Raw genomic sequence first — 20,673 nt, 5'->3', positions numbered from 1 at the left:
TGGGACTAAGTTCTTCTGGGCACTTCTTATCCATGGCTGTGCTAGTTTCATTTATATTGCTGTAATAAAATATCTGGACAAAAAGCAACCCTAGGAGTAAGAGTTCATTTTAGCTATAGTCCATCTCCTCGGTGAAGTCACAGCAACAGGACCCAGAGGCAGCTAGTCACACTGTGCACTCAGAAGCAGAAAGAAATGAATGTGTGCATACCCCCTTATATATAGTTCACCCTGCCTAAGGAATGGTGCTGCCCACGGTGAACTGGGTCCTCCCCCAACAGTCAACTCAGTTAAGACAATCCCCCATAGATATGCCACCAGGACAATACAATGTAGACAATCCCTCATTGAGTCTTTGCTCACGGGTGACTCAGTGTTCTATCATGCCCACCGTCAAAGCTAAGCAACACAATACTTTTTCCTATGGTATTTGGATTTTAGTGACTCTCTCCAGTCATAAATATGTGTCTCCTTCAGCCGTGTCAAGGATGCCTTAGTTTCAACAACACCAGGAACACATTTCACAATCACTCATTTACTTATTATATCTCTGAACATGTTACTGCAATTCACCTATATGGCATTGAAAATAAAATGAGCTTTCTTGTTTGTTTTTGTTTTTTGAGACAAGGTTACTCTGTATAGTCTTAGCTGCCCTGGACTTGCTTTGTGTACCAGCCTGGCCTCAAACTCACAGAGATCCTCCTGCCTCTGCCTCCCACAGTGCTGGGATCACAGGTGTGTGCCACTGCACCCAGATGAGCTTGTTGTTGTTGTTTTTTAGTTATATTTCATTTTTTAAAATTTATTCACTTTACATCCCAATCATAGCCCCCTCCCTTGTACTTTCCCCCCTTATTTTATTTGTCATTCTTGGGATGTACCCCAGCAGGATCTACCATCGGGTTACTAGTTTAGAGCCTGGAGAGATGGTCCAGTGGGTAGGAGTACTTGCCACACGAGCACCCAAATGAATGGCCAGGCACGCCAATAATACCAGCGCAGTGGGAGACAGAGACAGGAGAATCTCTGAAGTTTGTTGGCAATCAGCCTACTCCTGGGTTCAGTGAGAGACCCTGTCTCAAAGTAGTAAGTAAAAAAGGTAAGGGGTAGGAGATCTAATGCCCCTCTTTGGCTGTCAGAAGCACCTGCATGTATACACACACACACACACACACACACACACACACACACACACACACACACACACACACACAAATCATAGAATCACTTGGAACAGTTCCTTTTTATGTGGCTCTACCAAGAATTTGATCATATACACATTCGTTTCTTTCCTTTTCTTCTTGTTTTTTTTTTTTTTTAGGGGTTTGCCTTTTAAGTTTAAAGCTTATCTTACAATCATGTAAAATCTGAAAAACCCGGTATATTCAAAGACTCCTAGACTATTTCCCTGACCCTGTAGGCCTTACCTTTCAGCAGTCTTTCTATAGCCTGCCCTTGCGTCCTTGTTTCAATAAATGTGTTTGTGTGTATGTAGGCTTCCTCCTCCTGGGTAAATGGGATCATGTGGTACACACACACACACACACACACACACACACACACACACACGCCCTCATACACGCACACACACACATCCTGGGGCTTGCGACTGCTTTGTCTTACTGCTGGCCGGGCTTCCCTGTGGAGGGCTCCAGCAGTCCCGTGGTAATGGATGTTGCATTTTTTTTTTCAACCTTTTGCAATTGCACATTGTACATCCAAACCAACAGTGTGATCGAGGGCCGGTTTTCTGCAACCTGGCCAATGGCATGGTGACCATAGCAGTTGGATTCAGTAATTGCAGTCTGGATTTCTTGCTGCAAATGAAGCAGGATGCTTTTGAACAAAATGTCACCCTGGCCTTAGGGAAAGAGCCCTGGCAGATACTGACAAAGCTGTGTGTCTGACTCTTGGTGCGAGCACAGCCAAACACTAATACCGTGGTTCTTAATCCTGAGTACGAGCTCACCTATGAAGCAGCATCCCCATGGTGCATGATTGATAGGATATGCAAGCAGGTGGACGCTAACAATGTCTGGCACCAAGAATGGTTTATTACTATTGTCTGACATAATGAAGGGCATCGTTGGGCTTCGTCGTTGTAGATCATATATCTGTAAATCATTACCCCTCCCTCAAGCAGACTTAATAGAAATGTGAGAGGAGCTGGAGAGATGACTTAGAAGTCAAGAGCACATACAGCTTTTGCAGAGGGCCTGAGTTCGGTTCCTAGCACCCATATCTGAGGGCTCACAACTGCCTCCTGTTCCAGGGGCTCTGATACTCTCTTCTGGGTTTCACCAGCACCTGCATACACATGCACGTGCCCCTCCCCCCCCACCTCCACAGCCACACGTGCATGCACATAATTTTTAAAATATCAATAAAAGAATAGTAATGCAAGGAAGCAAGGCTTTACTGTGGCCTGCAGTCATACTACCATAGCCCTGAGCACCACACCTAGAACTTAGTCGAGCTGGGGAGAGAGTCAGCAAGGGAGGTCACTGCTGAGTCCCATGTGTCCTCATTGGAGGCTGGCTGTGCCACTAGCAGGGTACATGCCCAGGAGGTGTGTTTTGAAACTCAGTGGAGTGTGAATTCCAGTCAGCTGCTCTGGAGCAAGCAGCCCAGCCCCCATCTGCCCACTCAACCTTGGACCTGAAGGAAATACCTGTTCGCAGTGTGATCATGGGTATACAGTCCAATTCATTGTAGCATCTAGACCATATATGTACATGTCCAAGGTCCCCATGTGGCCTGGCATTGGACACCATTTTTCCTAACAGGGTACAGTCTCTGACATTGAGAGATTCCAGCCTTTAAACCACACTCCCCTGCATGGGGCTGGGCTAGCACAGTGGCCCTTCTCTGAGTGCTCTTATTCATGTAGTAAAGGGTTGGCTTCATTGTCACTAATCTTTCTGTAAGTCTTGGGATGTTGCTGCTGCTGCTGCTGCTGCTGTTGTTGTTGACCCCTGTCTTATTTTGTTTCTGTCTTTACGATGACTGATCCTCCTGGCCTCATTTCTTTGAGACTGAGCTTTTTATCTCTTTAAGTATTTGAGTGCAACACTGGGATAATTAAGTTCTACTTTAAAGATTTGTTTTGTTTTTATTTGTGTATGTACAGACGAGAGCACCAGAGTCTCTGGAGCTGGGGTTATAGGTGGATAGGAGCCAGCCAACTTGGATGTTAGGGACTGAACTCAGGCCTTCTGAAAGAGCAGTGAGCACCTTTGTCCACTGAGCTCTTTCTGTAGGCCCAAGCTCCACTTTTCTTACTTTCAACTAAATGTATTTGAGACTTTTATTCATGCTCTGAGTTCTAAGTAATTACCACTTCTGTTTGACTCACTCCATTATCTGAGTAAGTTTTGTGTATGTGCTGGTAAGTTTTCAGAAGAGTGGATTTGGTTCTGGTTTGCACTCTTGATTTCTAATCTCGTAACCATAGTAACTCATGGTGCTGGTTTGAGGGATGCAGTTTGAGAGGAGCCTCATTATGTAACCAGGTAGGCCTGCAACTTGCTGTGTAACCCAGACTAGCCTCAAGTTACTGATTCTCCAGCCTCGGCCTCCCAAGTACTGGGATTACAGGAATGTGTCACCAAACCTGACTTAAGATATCATTTCCAAGCCACAAGAGCCAGAATTCTGCCAGAGGCAGCCTGGATGGCATGGCAGTGGCCACAATGTGCCCTGAGGGTGTGACCCCAAGGTGTGTGGTGTGGTACAGGGCATCGGTGCTGCTGGACCAAGTGACAGAAGGTCTTTGGGAAATTTTTCAAAAATGGAAAAAGAAAAAAAAAGATTTTATTTCTGGAGGCTACTTATGAGAACCCAGTTCACACACTAAGCCATTCGTTAGAAGTTTTTAATCAGTTTTCACATGTAAATTTGTGTTAGGAAATGAATCTTCTGCTTGCAGGGTGCTATATTCTTAAAATAGCAATTACCTCGAGTTGGCTAACTGTCCTGCTCAGTCTTTTTGGCTTCACTACCCGGCAGAGTTATCATCCAACCAGCCACACTCTGCCTAGGTCCAAGACCCAAAATTACCTATTAAGAGTTGATTGCTTTGGTGTGGTTCATAAAATGTCCCCAGGCCAAGGGAGACATGGCAGCTTCCTTGTTGCTGCAAGCAGAGCTGGCTTATAGGAGTTAACAATTGTACAGTCCCTGCTTAACTAACCTATAAAACCTAGGCCTAGGTGTCCTTGATCGTCCTGGCTGCTCTGTCACGGATATTTGCCCTGTACCATTGTCTAAGAATGGGACTGATGGTGTCCCTAAGAAGAACAGGGGCCTGGCTGTGCCCAGCATCAATCCAGATTCTTGCTTACTTGATCATGTGGGTGTAACATTATTTTTCGAGCTGTATTTCTTCACTGCTTACTGGGGCCAGAATCCAACGTGGGGTGAAGCTCAGCCAAGATATCTTCAAAATCTATTTATTATTCATCATTTGTGTGTGTACATGATGTAGTGATGTGGGGGTTCATGCCACTGTGGGTGTGTAAAGGTCAGAGGACAATGTGTGAGAGTCAGTTCTCTCCTTTCGCCGTGTGGATCCCTGGGATTGAACTCGGGTCGTCTGGCTTGGCAGCAAGCCCCTTTACCCACTGAGCCATCTCACCGACCCTGAGACTTAGAGTTTGAAAGGTGTAGGTAGAAGTCGCCTGTGAGGAGATTGGCCTTGCTGACTCTTGACACTCTTCACCCTCTGTCCAGAAGGGGCTTGGACAGGGTGAGGCCAAAGGAAATATTTGGAGATCCCTGAAATTCTCCCTTGTCCTTCTGCTCCTTTACCGTCAGCGTGCAAGGCAGACATCGCAGCCATGACCACCCACGTCACTTTGGAAGATGCCCTGTCCAATGTGGACCTGCTGGAGGAACTGCCCCTCCCAGACCAGCAGCCATGCATCGAGCCGCCGCCATCCTCCATCATGTACCAGGTAATGGAAATAGTCACCTCGGGTGGAGAGACCTGGAATCCTGAGGTCCTGGGAGGGGACCTGCCCTCACATGCAGGGCAGGAGGATGGTATCGAGAAGGTGAAAGGTCAGAAATGGATGGAGTCCCTACGTACTCTAGGGGAGCAGTGGGAAGAATAGATTAACTGATAAATGTGTGCCAGGACCATTTCTCTCCCCTAGGGAATGTTTGTTGATCTATTCTGATCCCAAATACCTTCTGGGCTGTTCCTGTTGCTGCATCACCCAGCTTATGGCACCCCTGATCTCATGAATTAAATATCACAATTTAGAAGCCCCTAGAGTCTGCCTGGGTAATTACTTTGCCTTCATGTGTGTGACAAGAGCTCACACAAGACCACACGGCAGCTAATGGTTCAGGGAAGTGGGTCACAGTTGTTTGCTTTGGCCCTAGATCAGATCTCGTGATAAACTCCATCCCATCACACACAGCTATGACCCTGGCAGGCCTAGTGAGGAGGGTATCCATGCGGCTGGAGGCAGCCTGCTAAAGCCCCTTGTCTGGGTGTGCCAGGCTGAGTGCCATGTAAAAATAATGTGTTACTTTGGACATCGGGGCTGCACTGGCTCTTTTTGCCAAGTCTTAGATGGTCAACTATGACTAAGTATGTGTGTGTGTGTGTGTGTGTGTGTGTGTGTGTGTGTATTTCATTTGATAGTTAAATGTGTCAGTCACATACTTGAAGATCATTTCCTAAATTTGATTTTTTTCATAGCTTTTAACACAGATTATAATTAATTGTACCAAGTATATTTTTATTTTAGTTATAGAAATGTTTTCACTATAAACAAAATTTAAAAAAGCATAGCATAGAAATGTCTTATAACAATATACCCTTCTCTGTGTATATACACCTTTTGTTTGATTAAATATATTTATATATGTTCTTTATATATATTATTTTACTAATATATATTTTACTAAAACAGGAACACACACACACACACACCCGCCCCCCCCCATTCTAATTCATTTTTTCCTTAACATTTATTGTGAAGCCAGGTGAGGTGGCTCACAGCTGTAATCCCAGCATTCAGGAGGCTGAGGGAAGAGGATTGCTATGAGTCTGAGCCCATCCTGAGCTACAGAGAGTGAGCCTCTGACTCAAAAGTCACAGCAACTGAAACTTCTCCTGTGGCTCCTCTCTGCCATCAGTGCAGTAAGGTGGTGGTTTAGAGATGACCTGCTTGTGTTTAAGCGGTTCATGATCCTTCCTGGCCCATTGGACAGACAGACTGACTGATATCTCCTTCAGCTTTTGCTGGGTATTTTCATTGTCTCCAGGTTGTTTTTTAATTGTAAAATATTTGCCAGTAGCCTGACTTGTGCATCTACACCTGCGCACCCTCAGGCACGTGTGGCTGCTTTGCAGCATGAAAGCCATGCACACCTTGTCTTTTAGCAGCTGTTTGGCCTTTTATAGTTATCTGGAAGTCCAATTTCCTTGTGCATGAACTTTTAAAAAAAAAAAAAATTCATGATGACATGTATATAAAACAGACTAATTTCAGTACCTTTATCACGTGAATAAATTGCCAACATTCATTAGTAAAGCCTTATTAACTGGAATTAAAAAGTGTTGATCTGGAATTAAACATTTACTTCTGAGGCTTGGTTGAGTGAGACCGGTCAGTGATGAGAAGCAGATGTTATCCAAGTGTCCTTGGCTGAGCTGGGGAGGTACGGGGTAGTATTTGAAGCCATGGGGCCATAGGTTTCCACAGAAAGTTTGTGGGTTTTCTTGGCAGCTGTTCATTCCCTTGACACCCACCCAGGTTGGATGTGTTTTCTAACAACCAGGTGAAATGTCCTCCTGTCCTTTACCCCTCCACAGGCTAACTTTGACACAAACTTCGAGGACAGGAATGCATTTGTCACGGGCATTGCAAGGTACATTGAGCAGGCAACGGTCCACTCCAGCATGGTAAGTCTCCGTGACCCGCATGTGCAGGCGCACACCCAGCCAAAGCAGGAGGAGCTGTGGGAAGCTTCCTGTGCCAGGCCTTTACCCAATGTGCTCTGCCTTAGTCAGCTGACCTATGAACGTCCATTCTGAAAAATGTTCCTCATAACAATGACAGTGACACGGCTTAGGAAGATATCACTATTGGCTCAAGGAAGCTGCTGGCCTAAATCATTCATAAATGGAGCCAGTTGTTTTCCTTTTTAGGGTTTGGCCCTACAAGGGCAGAATTCTCTTCTTGCCTTTAATCTTAGAGGAAATTAGCAGAATTCTAGATTCCTCATCCATGGACCCCTGCACATATTTCCCTGGACTGCTCTCACTGTGTGGGATAAGTTCTACAAACCCAACGCATTCATTAAGCATCGTGTACCTGCTGTGAGCTGATTTGAGAATTAGTATGGGGCCAGTCTCTGTTCTCAGTGAGCCAAGTGGGGAAGAGACAGTTCAACCAAACACTTTTTCTATGCAGATATTTCAGGTTCATTGTCCCATTTAATCCTCACACAGATGCTGGGAGGTAGATGATTGACAGCCTCGATATTTCAGTTGGCCAACATTGGAGCCTCTCAAGTGTTAAGAAATTAACTCAGGGTCTCACAGCTAAGGAATGGTCATTGTAAACTTTCGACTCTCTGGTGATAAAGCTTGGCCTCTAGACTATTTTTGTGTGTGGTTGGGGGGGGATAAATAAAAATGTATAAACATTTAATGTTGTGATATAGGTTTGGAGTTCAGCTTTTGAAGGGGCCTTGAGAAGACCAGAAGAAGCCACTTTTTAGTACAGCCTTGTGAGAGGGTAATAATAGCATGTGTGTGCACACTGCTGTTTGAAATACAGGCGGGGCAATCCGCTGTGTGATGTCATCATAACCTCATAATAACTCCAGGGCTTGCAAAGGTATCATTATACCTATTGTAGAGATGAGAAGACTGAGGTCTGGAGAAGTTAATAAGGAAGTTTCTCATCATCCTGCAAGCTAGTAAGTCCTTGCATGAACCTGGGACCAGTCCTGACCTCTTTCTGTGATTCTCTCCGTCTTCCGTGGGGTTGAAGCAATCAGAGGTGAGATGGGGAGGGGACAGCAGGTGAACATCAGCACGGAGCAAAGACAGAGTTCTCAGACTGCCCAGAATCGGGGTGTGTACATACTATATATGGTATTTATGGAGACTGAGGTAAGGGGTGGAGATTATATTCAATGCCTAGGCCTCTGTAGCAAAACACCATGACTGGATGGCTTCAGCAATGGGCGTTTCCTTCTCACAGCCCTAGGAGGGTGGGTTTCTCTCTTTGGCCACTCTTGCTCTTTCCTCACAAACTCTTAGGTATCAGATGTCTCTCTGTATTCCCACATTCCCTCTTTTTATAAGGATGACAGATTAAGAACTTCCCTCATGACAGACATCCTTTGAGCTTCATCACCTTTCAGAAGGACCTACCTAGAAATAGTCACGGTCTCAAATACCAAGTTTGGGGCTAGAGCATATGAGTGGCATGGGGAGGGGGAGGGGCACAGCTGAGAGCTTTCATTCATTCAATCACAGTACTCCTCGGAGACTGGAGATGGAGCCCAGATGTTTGGGTGCCTTTGTAGAACACACGAAGCCCTGGCTTGATCTCCAGCACCAAATAAACTGGGTGTAGTATGGCAACCGTTTGTAATCCCATCTGTGGAGGCAGGAGGATCAGAGTTCAAGATCATTTTCTCAGTTACATAGGGAGCTTGAAGCTAGCTTAGACTAGAAACGCTATCACAAACAAAGTAGATAGATGATAGATGGATGGAGATAGATAGATAGATAGATAGATAGATAGATAGATAGATAGATTAAAAGATAGATGATAGATACATAGATAGGTGATAGATGAAAAGATAGCTAGATGGATGATAGATAAATAGATAGATAGATAGATAGATAGATAGATAGATAGAAAGAAAGCAATGAGCAATGTCCAAAAATGGGAGCGAGGGGAGCCAAACTCTGCTTCAGCCATGCTTTATCCATGAATTACTCCTGGAATGAGTTAGAAAGAGGAGCGAATGGAACCCTTAAGCTGGATGAGATAGCTTCTCAAGATGAGTGTTGCCAGAGGCAGGAAAGGCTGAGTGGGAGTAGCGACCTTAGGAGAGCTGTAATGATGTGTACACGAGAGAACCTGCATGTCGTCTCCAGCCAGTGTAATGACTCTTTGGGGTATGGGGACCGAAACCATGCAGATTGAAGTGCCCCAGAAATACCAGGTCACAAGCTCAGACAGGCAAATCTGAAGGACAGGCTGGCTCTGAACATGATTCTGTTTGTTTTTCTGATGCTCCTGTGACACACTGCATAAACTTACTGGCTCGGCTGACAGAGTGCTTGCCTAGCCCTAAGTTTGGTCCCCATATAAATACCACATAACCGGGTGTAGTAGTGAATGTTTAACCCTAGAAGAGGTAGCCTAGGATACATATCTTATAGATAGGATTCCCCTAAGAAGAACCAATAACTCAAGGTGCCCACAGCCCCATCCAGAGCTCTTTCTACCATGCCATCTTGACCTGTGTATTCTGGGTTCTCCTTATGTAACAACCCTGGTTGAACTGTCCGAGGGCAGAGAGCATGTCTTGGTTCTCAGTCCTGCTTCTAACACACACACACACACACACACACACACACACACACACACACACACACAGAGTGGAACCTGAAGATGCTTACTGCAGCCTTCGTTAACTGAATGAAATTATGCCTTCTGTGGCATTTGGGGCCTGAGTCACGTGTTTTTTTACATTTCTGTCAGTTCCCCTTTTAGACACATGTTCCCAAGCAGAAGAGAAAGCAGGAGGCCCACAGGTTGGTCTCGGCTGTTTCTGATCTCAGGGACAGCATGTTACTGCCTCCCTAATTAAGAATTGAAACCACCGCTGTTGAATAGAATCACACAATAAGTTACAAACTCCAAGTTAAATTGGGATTTACCCTAATAATGTGTTATAAAGTAGATATGATAAATAGATTCAATTTTTAAAGATCATTTTCCCTAGATACATTACAAAGAAAGGAAGCATAATATTAATTCTTTTCTCCTAATATTTTTGAGGCATGCTGTCTAGAACCAGAAACCATTTAAGATATATGGGTAAAAATTTTAATCATCTTCACAATATTATACAACTGTCACTACCATCTAATTCCATTACGCCATACAGGCACCCTAGACTTTTAGCAGTCATACTGTGGTCCCATCAACCACTGTGAGTCCTCAAGGCTGTACCCCTTGTGGGTATTTCAGCCAAAGGAATCACAGAATATGTGGCCTTTCATCTGGCCTTTTACTAAAGTTGATATGAAATCAGTTATTTCTTAGATGTAAGGTGCTCGTGACTTTCCTGGGGACCTGACTGCAATACAGGTTCTTAAACATAGGCTTGGCCAGCCCAAGAGCTGGCTTTGTCAGCAAGCCCCGCCACCACCCTCCCCCCATGATGCTGCTGCCGCCTGCCACAAACCACATCCTGCGGGGTACAGATGAGAGGCTGGAGAAGCCTGTGACCCTAGTGTTCTATCTCCCTGATGAGCACGCTTTGCCGTTTCAGAATGAGATGTTGGAGGAGGGACACGACTATGCGGTCATGCTGTACACCTGGCGCAGCTGCTCCCGGGCCATCCCGCAGGTGAGACCATCCTTGCTGTGCCCCTCCAACCTGAACCCAAACCAGAGGGCTGAGTTCTAGGTGGCAGGAGGTGAGTCTGGGCCTCTAACCCAAAGAGCATCCCATAATACTATTGATGAGGTCCACACCCAGGGCCTTAACCATTTCCCAGCACACACTATGCTCAGCATTTTATCTCAAACACAGTGTGTGTCTCCTGCCACCCAGGCCACTGCAGAGGATCTAAAGTCGCTAACATGGTATCTCCTCACACCTCCACCCAAAACCATTGCTTCGGAGATCTCAGTTATTCTAGATATTTTTATTGGCGCAAACATATTATAGAAATCCATATTGTTACCACAGACCCATATTGTTTCTTATTTTTTACACTGTTTTAGACTTGTTGAAAACGAGGATTTTTAAAAATTTTTTTGTTTAATTAGTGGATCCCATTGTAACAAAATCAACAAACTACATGCACGTACAGTAAACAGAAGGTTCTCCTTCTCTCTTCTTTTCACCCTCATATTTAGGGATAACTATTATTACTTTTTTTGTACTTTTCATATTTCTCTAAACCTGATTTTGCTTCTCTTTTTATTTCTTTTGTTTGTTTTGGTTTTTTGTTGTTGTTGTTGTTTTGTTTTGTTTTTCAAGACAGGATTTCTCTGTGTAACAACCTTGGCTGTCCTGGACTCTCTTTGTAGACCAGGCTGGCCTCGAACTCAGAAAGCTCTGCCTGCCTCTGCCTCCTAAGTGCTGGGATTAAAGGCATGTGCCACCATGCCCAGTGATTTTGTTTTTCTTAAACAATTGATTTTCTTTTTTATGCTATATTTATTTATTCTCTCTTCGGAGGGTGTGCATGTGCTGTGGCGTACATATGGCACTTAGAGGGCAAGCTGCAGGAATTGCTTCTCTCACATTCAGGCTATCAGGCTTGAAAGCAAGCGCTTTATCCGCCAAGCCATCATCTAGCCGAAGGGACCAATCTGGAGCTGTGGCTCAGTGGTAAAGCATTGCTAAACACATCAAAGGTCTTAGGGCCTGAGCCTGGATTCATTCCCCAGCGGGGTGAAGAACAACCACAATGGAATAGGCCCCGAATCATATTTCACTGTTCCGGGACCATTTTGCCCGTCAGCTGTGGTGGCCACCTTTTCATGCTTATTCCAGAGAGCCACCTTCGTCCTTCTAATGCTTGTAATGGCGGTGTATGGTTGTATCGGTTTGCCCGTGTAATGACCCACTGGCAGCTATCTGGCCATTGATAGAGATCATCGTAACCGTAAAAGAGCACCTTTTCCAGTGTATGTGGTACTCACCTGTAATCCCAGCATCTACAAGGAGGAAGAGGAAGAGGCAGCAGGATCTTGAGTTTCAGACCATTGTGGGCTACATAGTGTATCACTATCTAAAGAAAAAAAACATTCATTGCCACACTCTCAAAACAGTCCAGCCTGTTGGCATACCTGGGGTGTGTGTGTGTGTGTGTGTGTGTGTGTGTGTGTGTGTGTGTGTGTGTGTTTTCAAAGAGTATCTGGCATGTGATACTAAAGTTACATGCTGACTAAAAGCACTGCACAGGAGAAATGGGTCCCTGGATGACTCAAACTTAGGTCAACCATCGGTAGTATGGACGTGGCTGGGAGCTTTGCTCCAAGCATACAGCATGACAAGGGAAGGCCAGTTCATAGTCTTGTGTATGAGGATACGGGGAGAGGACACAGCAGCGCTCCATAGATGCATGGATAGCCAACTGTAAAGGCGCAGACCAGCAGGAAAAGGCGGAGGGCCAGTGTTGACCAGCTGGCTCCTTTACTGCAGCCAGTCTCCAGGGAGCACTTCTGGGGCCTGTCGGTCCTCTACCCCCACCCCCTCACCAGGGTGACCTTATCCATTATCACCCACGGCATGCCACATGTGAACCCCAGGTGGGCCATGCTCATGAGATAGGACGGATGTCTGGGAGCCTGAACGATGAACCCGCCTCTCACTTTCACAGGTGAAATGCAATGAACAGCCCAACCGGGTAGAGATCTACGAGAAGACGGTGGAGGTGCTGGAGCCAGAGGTCACCAAGCTCATGAAGTTCATGTACTTTCAGGTGAGTGGGGTGTGGAGGGGTCCACGGCAGGAGGCCCAGGAAGAGCCCCGCCTTCCACGTACTACTCTTCGGTGCCACGGCAATTTTTTTCCCCATCCAGCTAATATTTTTGAGAGCCACCTACACCCCTGTGGGTGAGCCAAGCCAACAGGTGTCCCCACCTCCGCAGAGTATGTATCCTCATGAGTATGTGTACGCTTAGAGCACAGAGCTATAAAAATACATGGTAGTTTCTAGGACCCGGCAAGGGTGTGGGTAAAATACGATTTACAACAGTCGTAGGTCGCAGAGTGTTCTACAGGTAGTTGCCGCCTTAGGGATAGTGGCATGGAACAATGACCCGAGTCACAAAAGATGCAGGTGTGTGATGGTCAGGAAAAGGGCCTCCAGGAAGATGGTCCTGCAAAGCCCCCAGGCCTGTAGGAATCAGTGTGTTCAGTGGCTGGAGGACAGTGAGGGACTGGGCTGAAGAACAGTTAAAGCAAGGAAGTGGCCCAGGTGGAAGCTAGAGGGAGGACAGGGACCCAGTAAGATGGCCCTGTGAGCCTTGAGGTTTGGATTTGATGATGTGGGCTGACCTGAGGTTTTAGGACTTCTGTCCACTAGGTAGGAAATGCTTGGAAGATGGAGATGGGAAGAGGCTGAGGGAGAGGAGTGTGAAAACTGCAGCAGGTGAGCAGGCAGGAGCTCTGGACAAGCCATTGTTTACAGGAGGAAGGATAGGGAGCCGGCCAAGGGCCTTCACGGCTGACAGGAAGACTAGGTGGCAGCGTGAAAGGACAGGAAGCCTGGGCAGCCAGTCACCAGCTGAGGTCTCTTAGGCAGCTGCACTGGTGGCAGGGCAAACACTTTAAAGCTGCTCTGTGCCCCACAGTGGGCCACATAACGTGCACAATCCATGCCCTTTGTGTGTTCTAGTGGGGGGCTGAGCTTCATTCATAGACTTGACACTGGCCAGGATCCACCCTGTATTCAGCATGCAGACAAGCACTGGCACTGCACTAGGGAGGAGCCTCAGCCTGGGCAAGGAGCAGTCCCAGGTCAAAGCCGGCTCTGCTGTTTTCTAACTGTGTGTGACTCAACTTCACACACACATGCGCACACACACACACAGACTTAGGAAATGAAGCCTGCTGGGAAAGATTTAAAAAAAAAAAAGGTCTATTTGGACATGGACACACACACACACACACACACACACACACACACACACACACACACGGCACTTGGGAAATGAAGTCTGCCTCTCAGGGTAGTGGAAGGGATAAATAAAGGGAGCCCTGCAGGACCCAGTGTCAGCTTACAGTGCTTCCCGGCTGCTGTTAGTATCACAGATGGCCTGACTTCCCAGAGCCTGAAGTCTCTTTGGGAAGCAGGTACAAGAGAAGAACCATCAGAAACTGGGTGTGAAACAAAGAGCTTCCTGACAAGAGGCACATATGGATCTGGAATGATTCACAGCCATGTACCTGATACTAAGTGTATAAACAGTAATAAATTTAACAATAAAATCCTCAGCAACACAAGGCTCACTCCAGGTACTCAGCAGCCACTGGGGCCATCCATCTTAGTTACTCTTTTTGTTTCTGGGGTCAGATGCCTACCTAAGCATTTCCAGGAATCTCAAGGAAGGACAGACGCTCTTGGCTCACAGTTTAAAGGCACAGTCCGTCATGGCGATTAAAGCTTGGTGACTGGAGCATGGGTCAGCTGGGACAGGCTGTGCCCAGCTCAGGAAGGAGGGAGAGGTGCAAGCTGGTGCTCAGCCTGGGACCCAAGTCCACAGGATAGATTAATCTTTACATCATTATGACAACAGCGAAGGATCCCATCACGGCAGAATGCCTAACTGGACTGACTGTGGCCTGGTCCAGTCCTTGGGGGAGAGGAAGTGACAGGTGGGCACCACAGGCCCTGGGAGTAGAGCAAGGTCACATCTGCACACAAATCCTCTTCTCCTCACCCCTCCCTGTGTTCTTTTCCTCTTCCCCCCCCCCCACCTTCTCCTCCCCCTCCTCCTCTCCCTCCTCCTCCCCCTCCTGTTCCTCCTCCTCTTTCTCCTTCTCCTCCTCCTCCTCTTCCTCCTCCTCCTTCTCTTTTTCCTCTTCCTCCTCCTGCTCCTTCTCTTTTTCTTCTTCCTCTTCCTCCTCCTTCTCCTCCTCCTCTTTCTCCTCCTCCTCTTCTTCCTCCTCCTCTTCCTTCTCCTCCTCTTCCTTTTCAACCATTGCTCACTGCCCCTCCACTACTACAGTAGTTTCTTCCTTCTTTCAAATGACTTTCTTTCCCCCCTGGTCACAGAGTTTTTTGAGATAAAACATTTACTCCTGTGATTCTCCCAGGGAGCATGAATAGCCCAGCATGCTTTAGTGTCTTCACAGAGTTGTGTGTTCGTCACACAGTCTGGTCTAGGATATCTTTGCTCCTCTGAAAGAAACCTCTTGAGCCACCATCCCACACTACCCCCAACACCTCTCCTTCAGCCCCAGGCATCTATTAAACTGCTATTTTATTTCTGTGGATTTCCTGTTTGGACAGTTTCCTACAAATGAAAATGTACTTTTTGTATCTGGCTCCTTGAGGTTGACAGGGTGTTTTGAGTGTCATCTGTACTGTAGCAGGTGACAGAATCTACTTTTTTAAGTGATGGAATACCATGCCACTGTACATATACTCCATATTTTATTCATCCACTCACCAGGTGATAAATGTAGGCATTTCCCCCTTTGGGTCTGTTAGGAATAAAAGCTGAACAATTGTAAGAGTGTCTGTGCTATTACAGGCTCTTACATTTCTCTTGGATTGTGAGCTGGTTAGTTTTCTGTCAATCTGACACAATCTGGAGTCATGTAGAAAAAAATTTATTAGTTGATGAAATTCCTCTACTGATTAGCCTGTAGGCAAGTCTGCAGGGCCATTTTCTTGATTAATGATTGGTGAGGGAGGGCCCAGCTCACTGCGGGCTGTGCTCCTCCTGGACAGGTGGTCCTAGGTTGTATAAGAAAACAGACTAACCAAGCGATGGCCTCTGCTTCAGTTCCTGCCTTTCGGCTCTTGCCTTGAGTTTCTGGCCCGACTTCCTTCAGGGTGGACTGTAGGCTGTGAGATGAAATAAATCTTTTCTTCCCCAAGTTGCTTTTGGCTGTGGTGTTTATCACAGCAGTCAGACAGCAAACCAGGACAGCAAAGCAGGTTCCTGTGAGTGGAGTGATGGGTCATTTAGTGACTCCACCTTAGCTGTACAAGTTTTCTAACTGCCCCTGCAGTCTGCAGTCACTCCTGCAAACTCTGTATGATACAGGCCACACTACCAGGCTAGAGCCCCAGCAACCCTGGGGCTCTGCAGCAAAACACAAGCCCTAAAGGGAGTGCATGCCCCCCCTTCCCTGCACTCAGTCTGCTCAAACCAAGTTCAGTCCTTTCTTCTGCCTCGGGGCGTTGCACTGGCAGCCTCTGCTTCTTTTACTTATCACTCTTTCTCCTTCTCTTTCACATTATCTCCCTAAAATGTCATTTCTTGGTGATTTCTTTCTTTCTCTCTCTCTAGAGGGACAGTTGTTTTGAGCCCTTCCCAAACACCATCCCTTCTTCACTTCCTGCCATGTCAAGTATGAAATTGTGCTGCAAAGAATTAATTTTGTTTTCTGTTACTTTATTGGCACATATGATCCTTAGAGCAGCTTTTGTTCTTACTTTGATTTCTGCTTGACCTCGGCCCTTAGGATAGCCACATGGTACAAAGTAGACGCTCAATAATCAGTGGCCTGCTGGATGAGCCTCTGTCTCTCCGTGCATGTCACACATTGGGGACACGGTGCCCTTGGCAAATGCGTTTTGGACTAATTAATCAGAGAAACTAACTTGGAACAGGTCCCGACACCCTGTCACAATTAGCTTTGGAAATGGGAGCATCTCTGAGGAAGACTGCCTGGCATGGCAGATGTGCCCTTCTTTCTCCACCTTGACTCCAGTGAGGACCTCAGGGGAGCCTTGACCAGCTCCTACCCAAGAGTACACTAAGGTCCCCACTCACCAGGCTGTCCCACCCTCACCACCTTGTCCCTCTGTCTCCAGCGCAAGGCCATCGAGCGCTTCTGTAGTGAGGTGAAAAGGCTGTGTCATGCTGAACGCAGGAAGGACTTTGTCTCCGAGGCCTACCTGCTGACCCTGGGCAAGTTCATCAACATGTTTGCAGTCTTGGATGAGCTAAAGAACATGAAGTGCAGCGTCAAGAATGACCACTCTGCCTACAAGAGGTCAGGAGCCCTCCTTGACCCCTGACCCCTAACCCCTTCTCACAGACTTACTCTCTGCTATTACCGTCCTCAAACCCAGCTGCCATGTCAGGGTAGTCTGAGGAAGACAGTTCCGAGCTAGGGCTTCCGAAGAGTTGGTGTTGGCCAGGCTTGATGTCCCAAGATGGAATCAGGTCCTTACTTCCCCCATCTGGGGAAAAGAAGTAACATCTGCCGTGCCTGCCTCATAGCATAAAGATTATCATAAGGCGATTGCATTGTTACCTTCTGTGAGAAACAAAGACACTACCACTTAGGTCCCAGAACTGCAGAGCCCAGGCATTCGCTCCCCCCAGTTACCCCAGCAGCTGCATTTGCCTGGATCTCTCCTGCCACCTCTCTGCTGAACCTGTCTCTCCGTGGACTCCTTTCTCAGGCAGGCCCCTGCAATGGCTTCCTGCCAGCCTGTAGCATAACCCCAGCTCTTTAGGAAAGAGCGCCTCCTTCCACATGCATTTAAAAAATCCCAGGCAAGATTGCTATCAACCCAGCTTTCTAATTCCTCCACCAGATACTGGGGGGTGGGGAGTGGGGGTGGAGGTGATCTGAGTGGGTGGCTGAATTAGGGGGTCCATGGCAACATTGAGGAAAGGACTTGGATTGGGAGGGGGTGGGGTCTTTCATCTTCAGAAGCCAGGATATAGCCATCCAAAGACAAGGACCACTGCAAAGTGTCAGATGCCTAGAGAGTTGGTTGAGGCTCAGATGAGTGCCGCAGCATCTGTACACACCTCCTGGAAGGGTTTGTCCACATCCCTGGCAAAGAACAACCCTATCCCTCTCCTGCCACGCTTGCCCAGATTTCAAAATAACTACAGAGAGAAGAGGTCAGATGTGAAACCTGGGTTGCCCAACAGTTAGAGCCCATCTCAAAGCCAACTCAGGACATCACAGATGGCCACAGGCACAGAGCATCTCTCCCCATACACTTCCCGTTATGGCCCACCACTTCCATCATGACCACAGCCAACATCTGTGTCCTAAACCAGACGGGCGTGTTGTCCCCATTCTCACAAGTTTTTGTGACACAAGGCGTGCCTTGCTAGGTTAAGTTGGGACACTGTTAAGGCCAGCCTGTGTTGTCTATGCTCTTCCTCCTTCCATCTGTCATCCAGTCAGGTTAGAGGCCCTCGTGTTACCAGGCAACGCTGTGCCTGAGAACACTGAGATAAAGCCAGATCTATGGTCCATGCTCCCCGGAAGGCTACGGCAGGAGAATCATCAGCTGGGCCTCACAGCACAGGATTGTAATCCTTGGTGGTTCTCATCAGTTCAAGGCTTTTGGCTATGTGTGAGTTCAAGGCTAGCCTGGAAAACCTAGCAGGGCCCTATCTCAAAATGAAAAAGAGCAAAAAGGTTGGGGACACAGCTCAGAGGTCAAAGGCTTGCTCAGCACGCACAACGCCCTAGGTCCAATCCCCAGCACTACAAACCAACCTCCAAATAGGATGCTGAGATTTTCCTATAATAGACAGAACACATGAGCAAATGGACCTTCCTGCCCGGAGTTGTCCTACAGGACTCATTGTGCAACTTCTCTGGAGGTCCTGGGCAGGCATAAGGACACTGCCCACTCCCTGTCCCACTGTTCTCTCCAGGTTTCCGTTAGATGCTCTGAGATCCCAGTGGTTTGTTTGTTTGTTTTTTGTTTGTGCTTTCATGCCTTCTAATTCCCAGGCAGCTGTCATGAGGGTGTCAACAGCCCCAGAGAAAGGACTGCCAAACACCCTCTCCTTTGCCCTTGGGATCACCTGTAAATGTTCACCTCAGGATGCTGTCTCCTGTAGGCTGTGTGGGAGCAGACTCCTCTGCACCCTGTTATCACCCCCTCCTCTGTGTTTCAGAGCGGCCCAGTTCCTGAGGAAGATGGCAGACCCCCAGTCCATCCAGGAATCTCAGAACCTGTCCATGTTCCTGGCCAATCACAACAGGATCACTCAGGTGAGGTAGACGCCTTGTTGGTCCTGCCTGTCATCCCCAGGAGGCAAGGCGAGGGCCCCAGACTCAGAGGGACAGCACACGAGCTTGGTCCACATTTGTCTCCACTGCCCTTCATGGGAATAAAGCTACTGCCAGTGACTTCTCCCTGTTCAGTGGGAGCTTCCCAGACAGGGCTGTGGGCCCCACACCAGCCTCTAAGTTGAGAACAAGCCTCCCATGCGTCTCTTATCACACTTCGGGCAAAGTCAGAGTCTCAGTTTACTCATCCATAAAGTGGGTATGTTATTTTGAGACTACTATGAGAATATATCTTGTAGGATTAGCTTGGAAAATAAATAAAGGAAGAATGTACAAAAAGCCCTCAGAACAAGACCAGGAGCCTGAGAAAGCACAGCCATCCCCACTCGTTTGGCAGGATGCATCCACGGGGCTTCTCCCCTCCCTGTCAGAGTGGGCCCTGTCTCACTATCAGTTCTTCTAATAACAAGAATGTCCGCAGGACCCCAGGCCAACACAAAAAGGACCCTGATGTTCCCAAGCGTTCTCAGGGACCTGGCAGTAGCAAGACCTTTCTTGCTTAGTACAGAAGGCTATGGAGTCACTGCCGTCTGTGAAGAATTCTAGCGCTGCTATCCACTGAGTATCCTGTGGTGGCCCAGTTTGTCTCTACGGGGAGAAAGGGATACAGAGAAACCTTCCTTCACAGGAACTGTTTTGATGCTCCTGGACCCTGCCAGGAAGGAGATACCTACCCACTTCCTGTTACTCTTCTCCCTGGGTGGGTCTTCTCCCTGCCTTTGTCTGAAGAAACCTCACAGAGGAGTCCACACCCTCAAAACTAAACTGCAATTAGTGCAGGCCCAGTTGCTGTAAAGCTGTAAAGCTGGGCTACCCAAGAGTTCTCTTGACCCTCAGAACTGGCTGAGTTAGCATGGGAGAGTTAGATCCCTGCTGTGGGAGCTAAGCAGAAACTACCTGCTAAATGTCTAGCAGCAAGGGGAGGAGTCAGGTATCAGCACTTGCTGGCATGAAAACTCTTACAGGAGCTCATTTAATCTGCCTAGCTCTGGGCCTTCTGGGTGGTACAGGGGGAACATTTTGCTCTGCCTGACCAGCGGGTGGCGCTGTTGTTTAGTGTCTTCACCAGCAACTGGAAGTGATCCCAGGCTATGAGGAACTGCTGGCAGACATTGTCAACATCTGTGTTGATTACTATGAGAATAAGATGTACCTGACACCCAGTGAGAAACACATGCTCCTCAAGGTAAAACTTCCCCACCTCACACTGTGTGAGTGTGTGTGTGTGTGTGTGTGTGTGTGTGTAACAACCGTGTCATGCTTCAGGAGCCACCCATGTTCTTTTTTAAAGACTTATTTTTATTATTTTAAATATGCATGTGTGGGTATGTGCACATGAAGGTCAGAGGTGTCACGTACGCTCTATTGTGAGCTGCCCAACATAGGTGCTGGGATCCAAACTCAGGTCCTCCGCAAGGGCAGGAACTGTTCTTAACCACTGAGCCATCGCTCCAGCCCCAGCTTCTTTCCTGACGTACGGTCTCTCCCTGGGACCCAGGCCTCACCCATTAGGCCTGGCTGGCAAGGCCTGGCTGGCAAGCCCGGGAATTGGCTTGATGCTGCTTCCCCAGCGTTGGGTTTACACATATGTGCACTACCATTGCCAGTTTTTGCATGGGTGCTAGAGATTGAATTCAGGTCCTGTGCTTG

At 47.4% G+C, this 20,673-nt stretch overlaps 1 protein-coding gene across 2 annotated transcripts in view; it reads left to right on the top strand.

Moving 5' to 3' along the window:
* Positions 1 to 4,795: 4,795 nt before the first annotated feature.
* Positions 4,796 to 20,673, top strand: part of Cyfip2 (cytoplasmic FMR1 interacting protein 2) — a 102,869-nt gene continuing 86,991 nt past the window's right edge. For both annotated transcript variants that reach the window (XM_051167220.1, XM_051167219.1), the window contains exons 1-7: positions 4,796 to 4,958; positions 6,833 to 6,922; positions 10,546 to 10,623; positions 12,611 to 12,712; positions 16,784 to 16,965; positions 18,849 to 18,945; positions 20,081 to 20,209. In XM_051167220.1, coding sequence (XP_051023177.1) covers positions 4,842 to 4,958; positions 6,833 to 6,922; positions 10,546 to 10,623; positions 12,611 to 12,712; positions 16,784 to 16,965; positions 18,849 to 18,945; positions 20,081 to 20,209 — 795 coding nt within the window. In that variant the 5' untranslated portion in view covers positions 4,796 to 4,841. The remainder of the gene's footprint in view (positions 4,959 to 6,832; positions 6,923 to 10,545; positions 10,624 to 12,610; positions 12,713 to 16,783; positions 16,966 to 18,848; positions 18,946 to 20,080; positions 20,210 to 20,673) is intronic.

Source organism: Acomys russatus, chromosome 25 (assembly GCF_903995435.1).
Source record: "Acomys russatus chromosome 25, mAcoRus1.1, whole genome shotgun sequence".
In the NCBI taxonomy this organism is placed as follows: Eukaryota; Metazoa; Chordata; class Mammalia; order Rodentia; family Muridae; genus Acomys; species Acomys russatus.
Note: the sequence above shows the minus strand (reverse complement) of the source record. Positions and strands in the feature narration are given on the sequence as shown.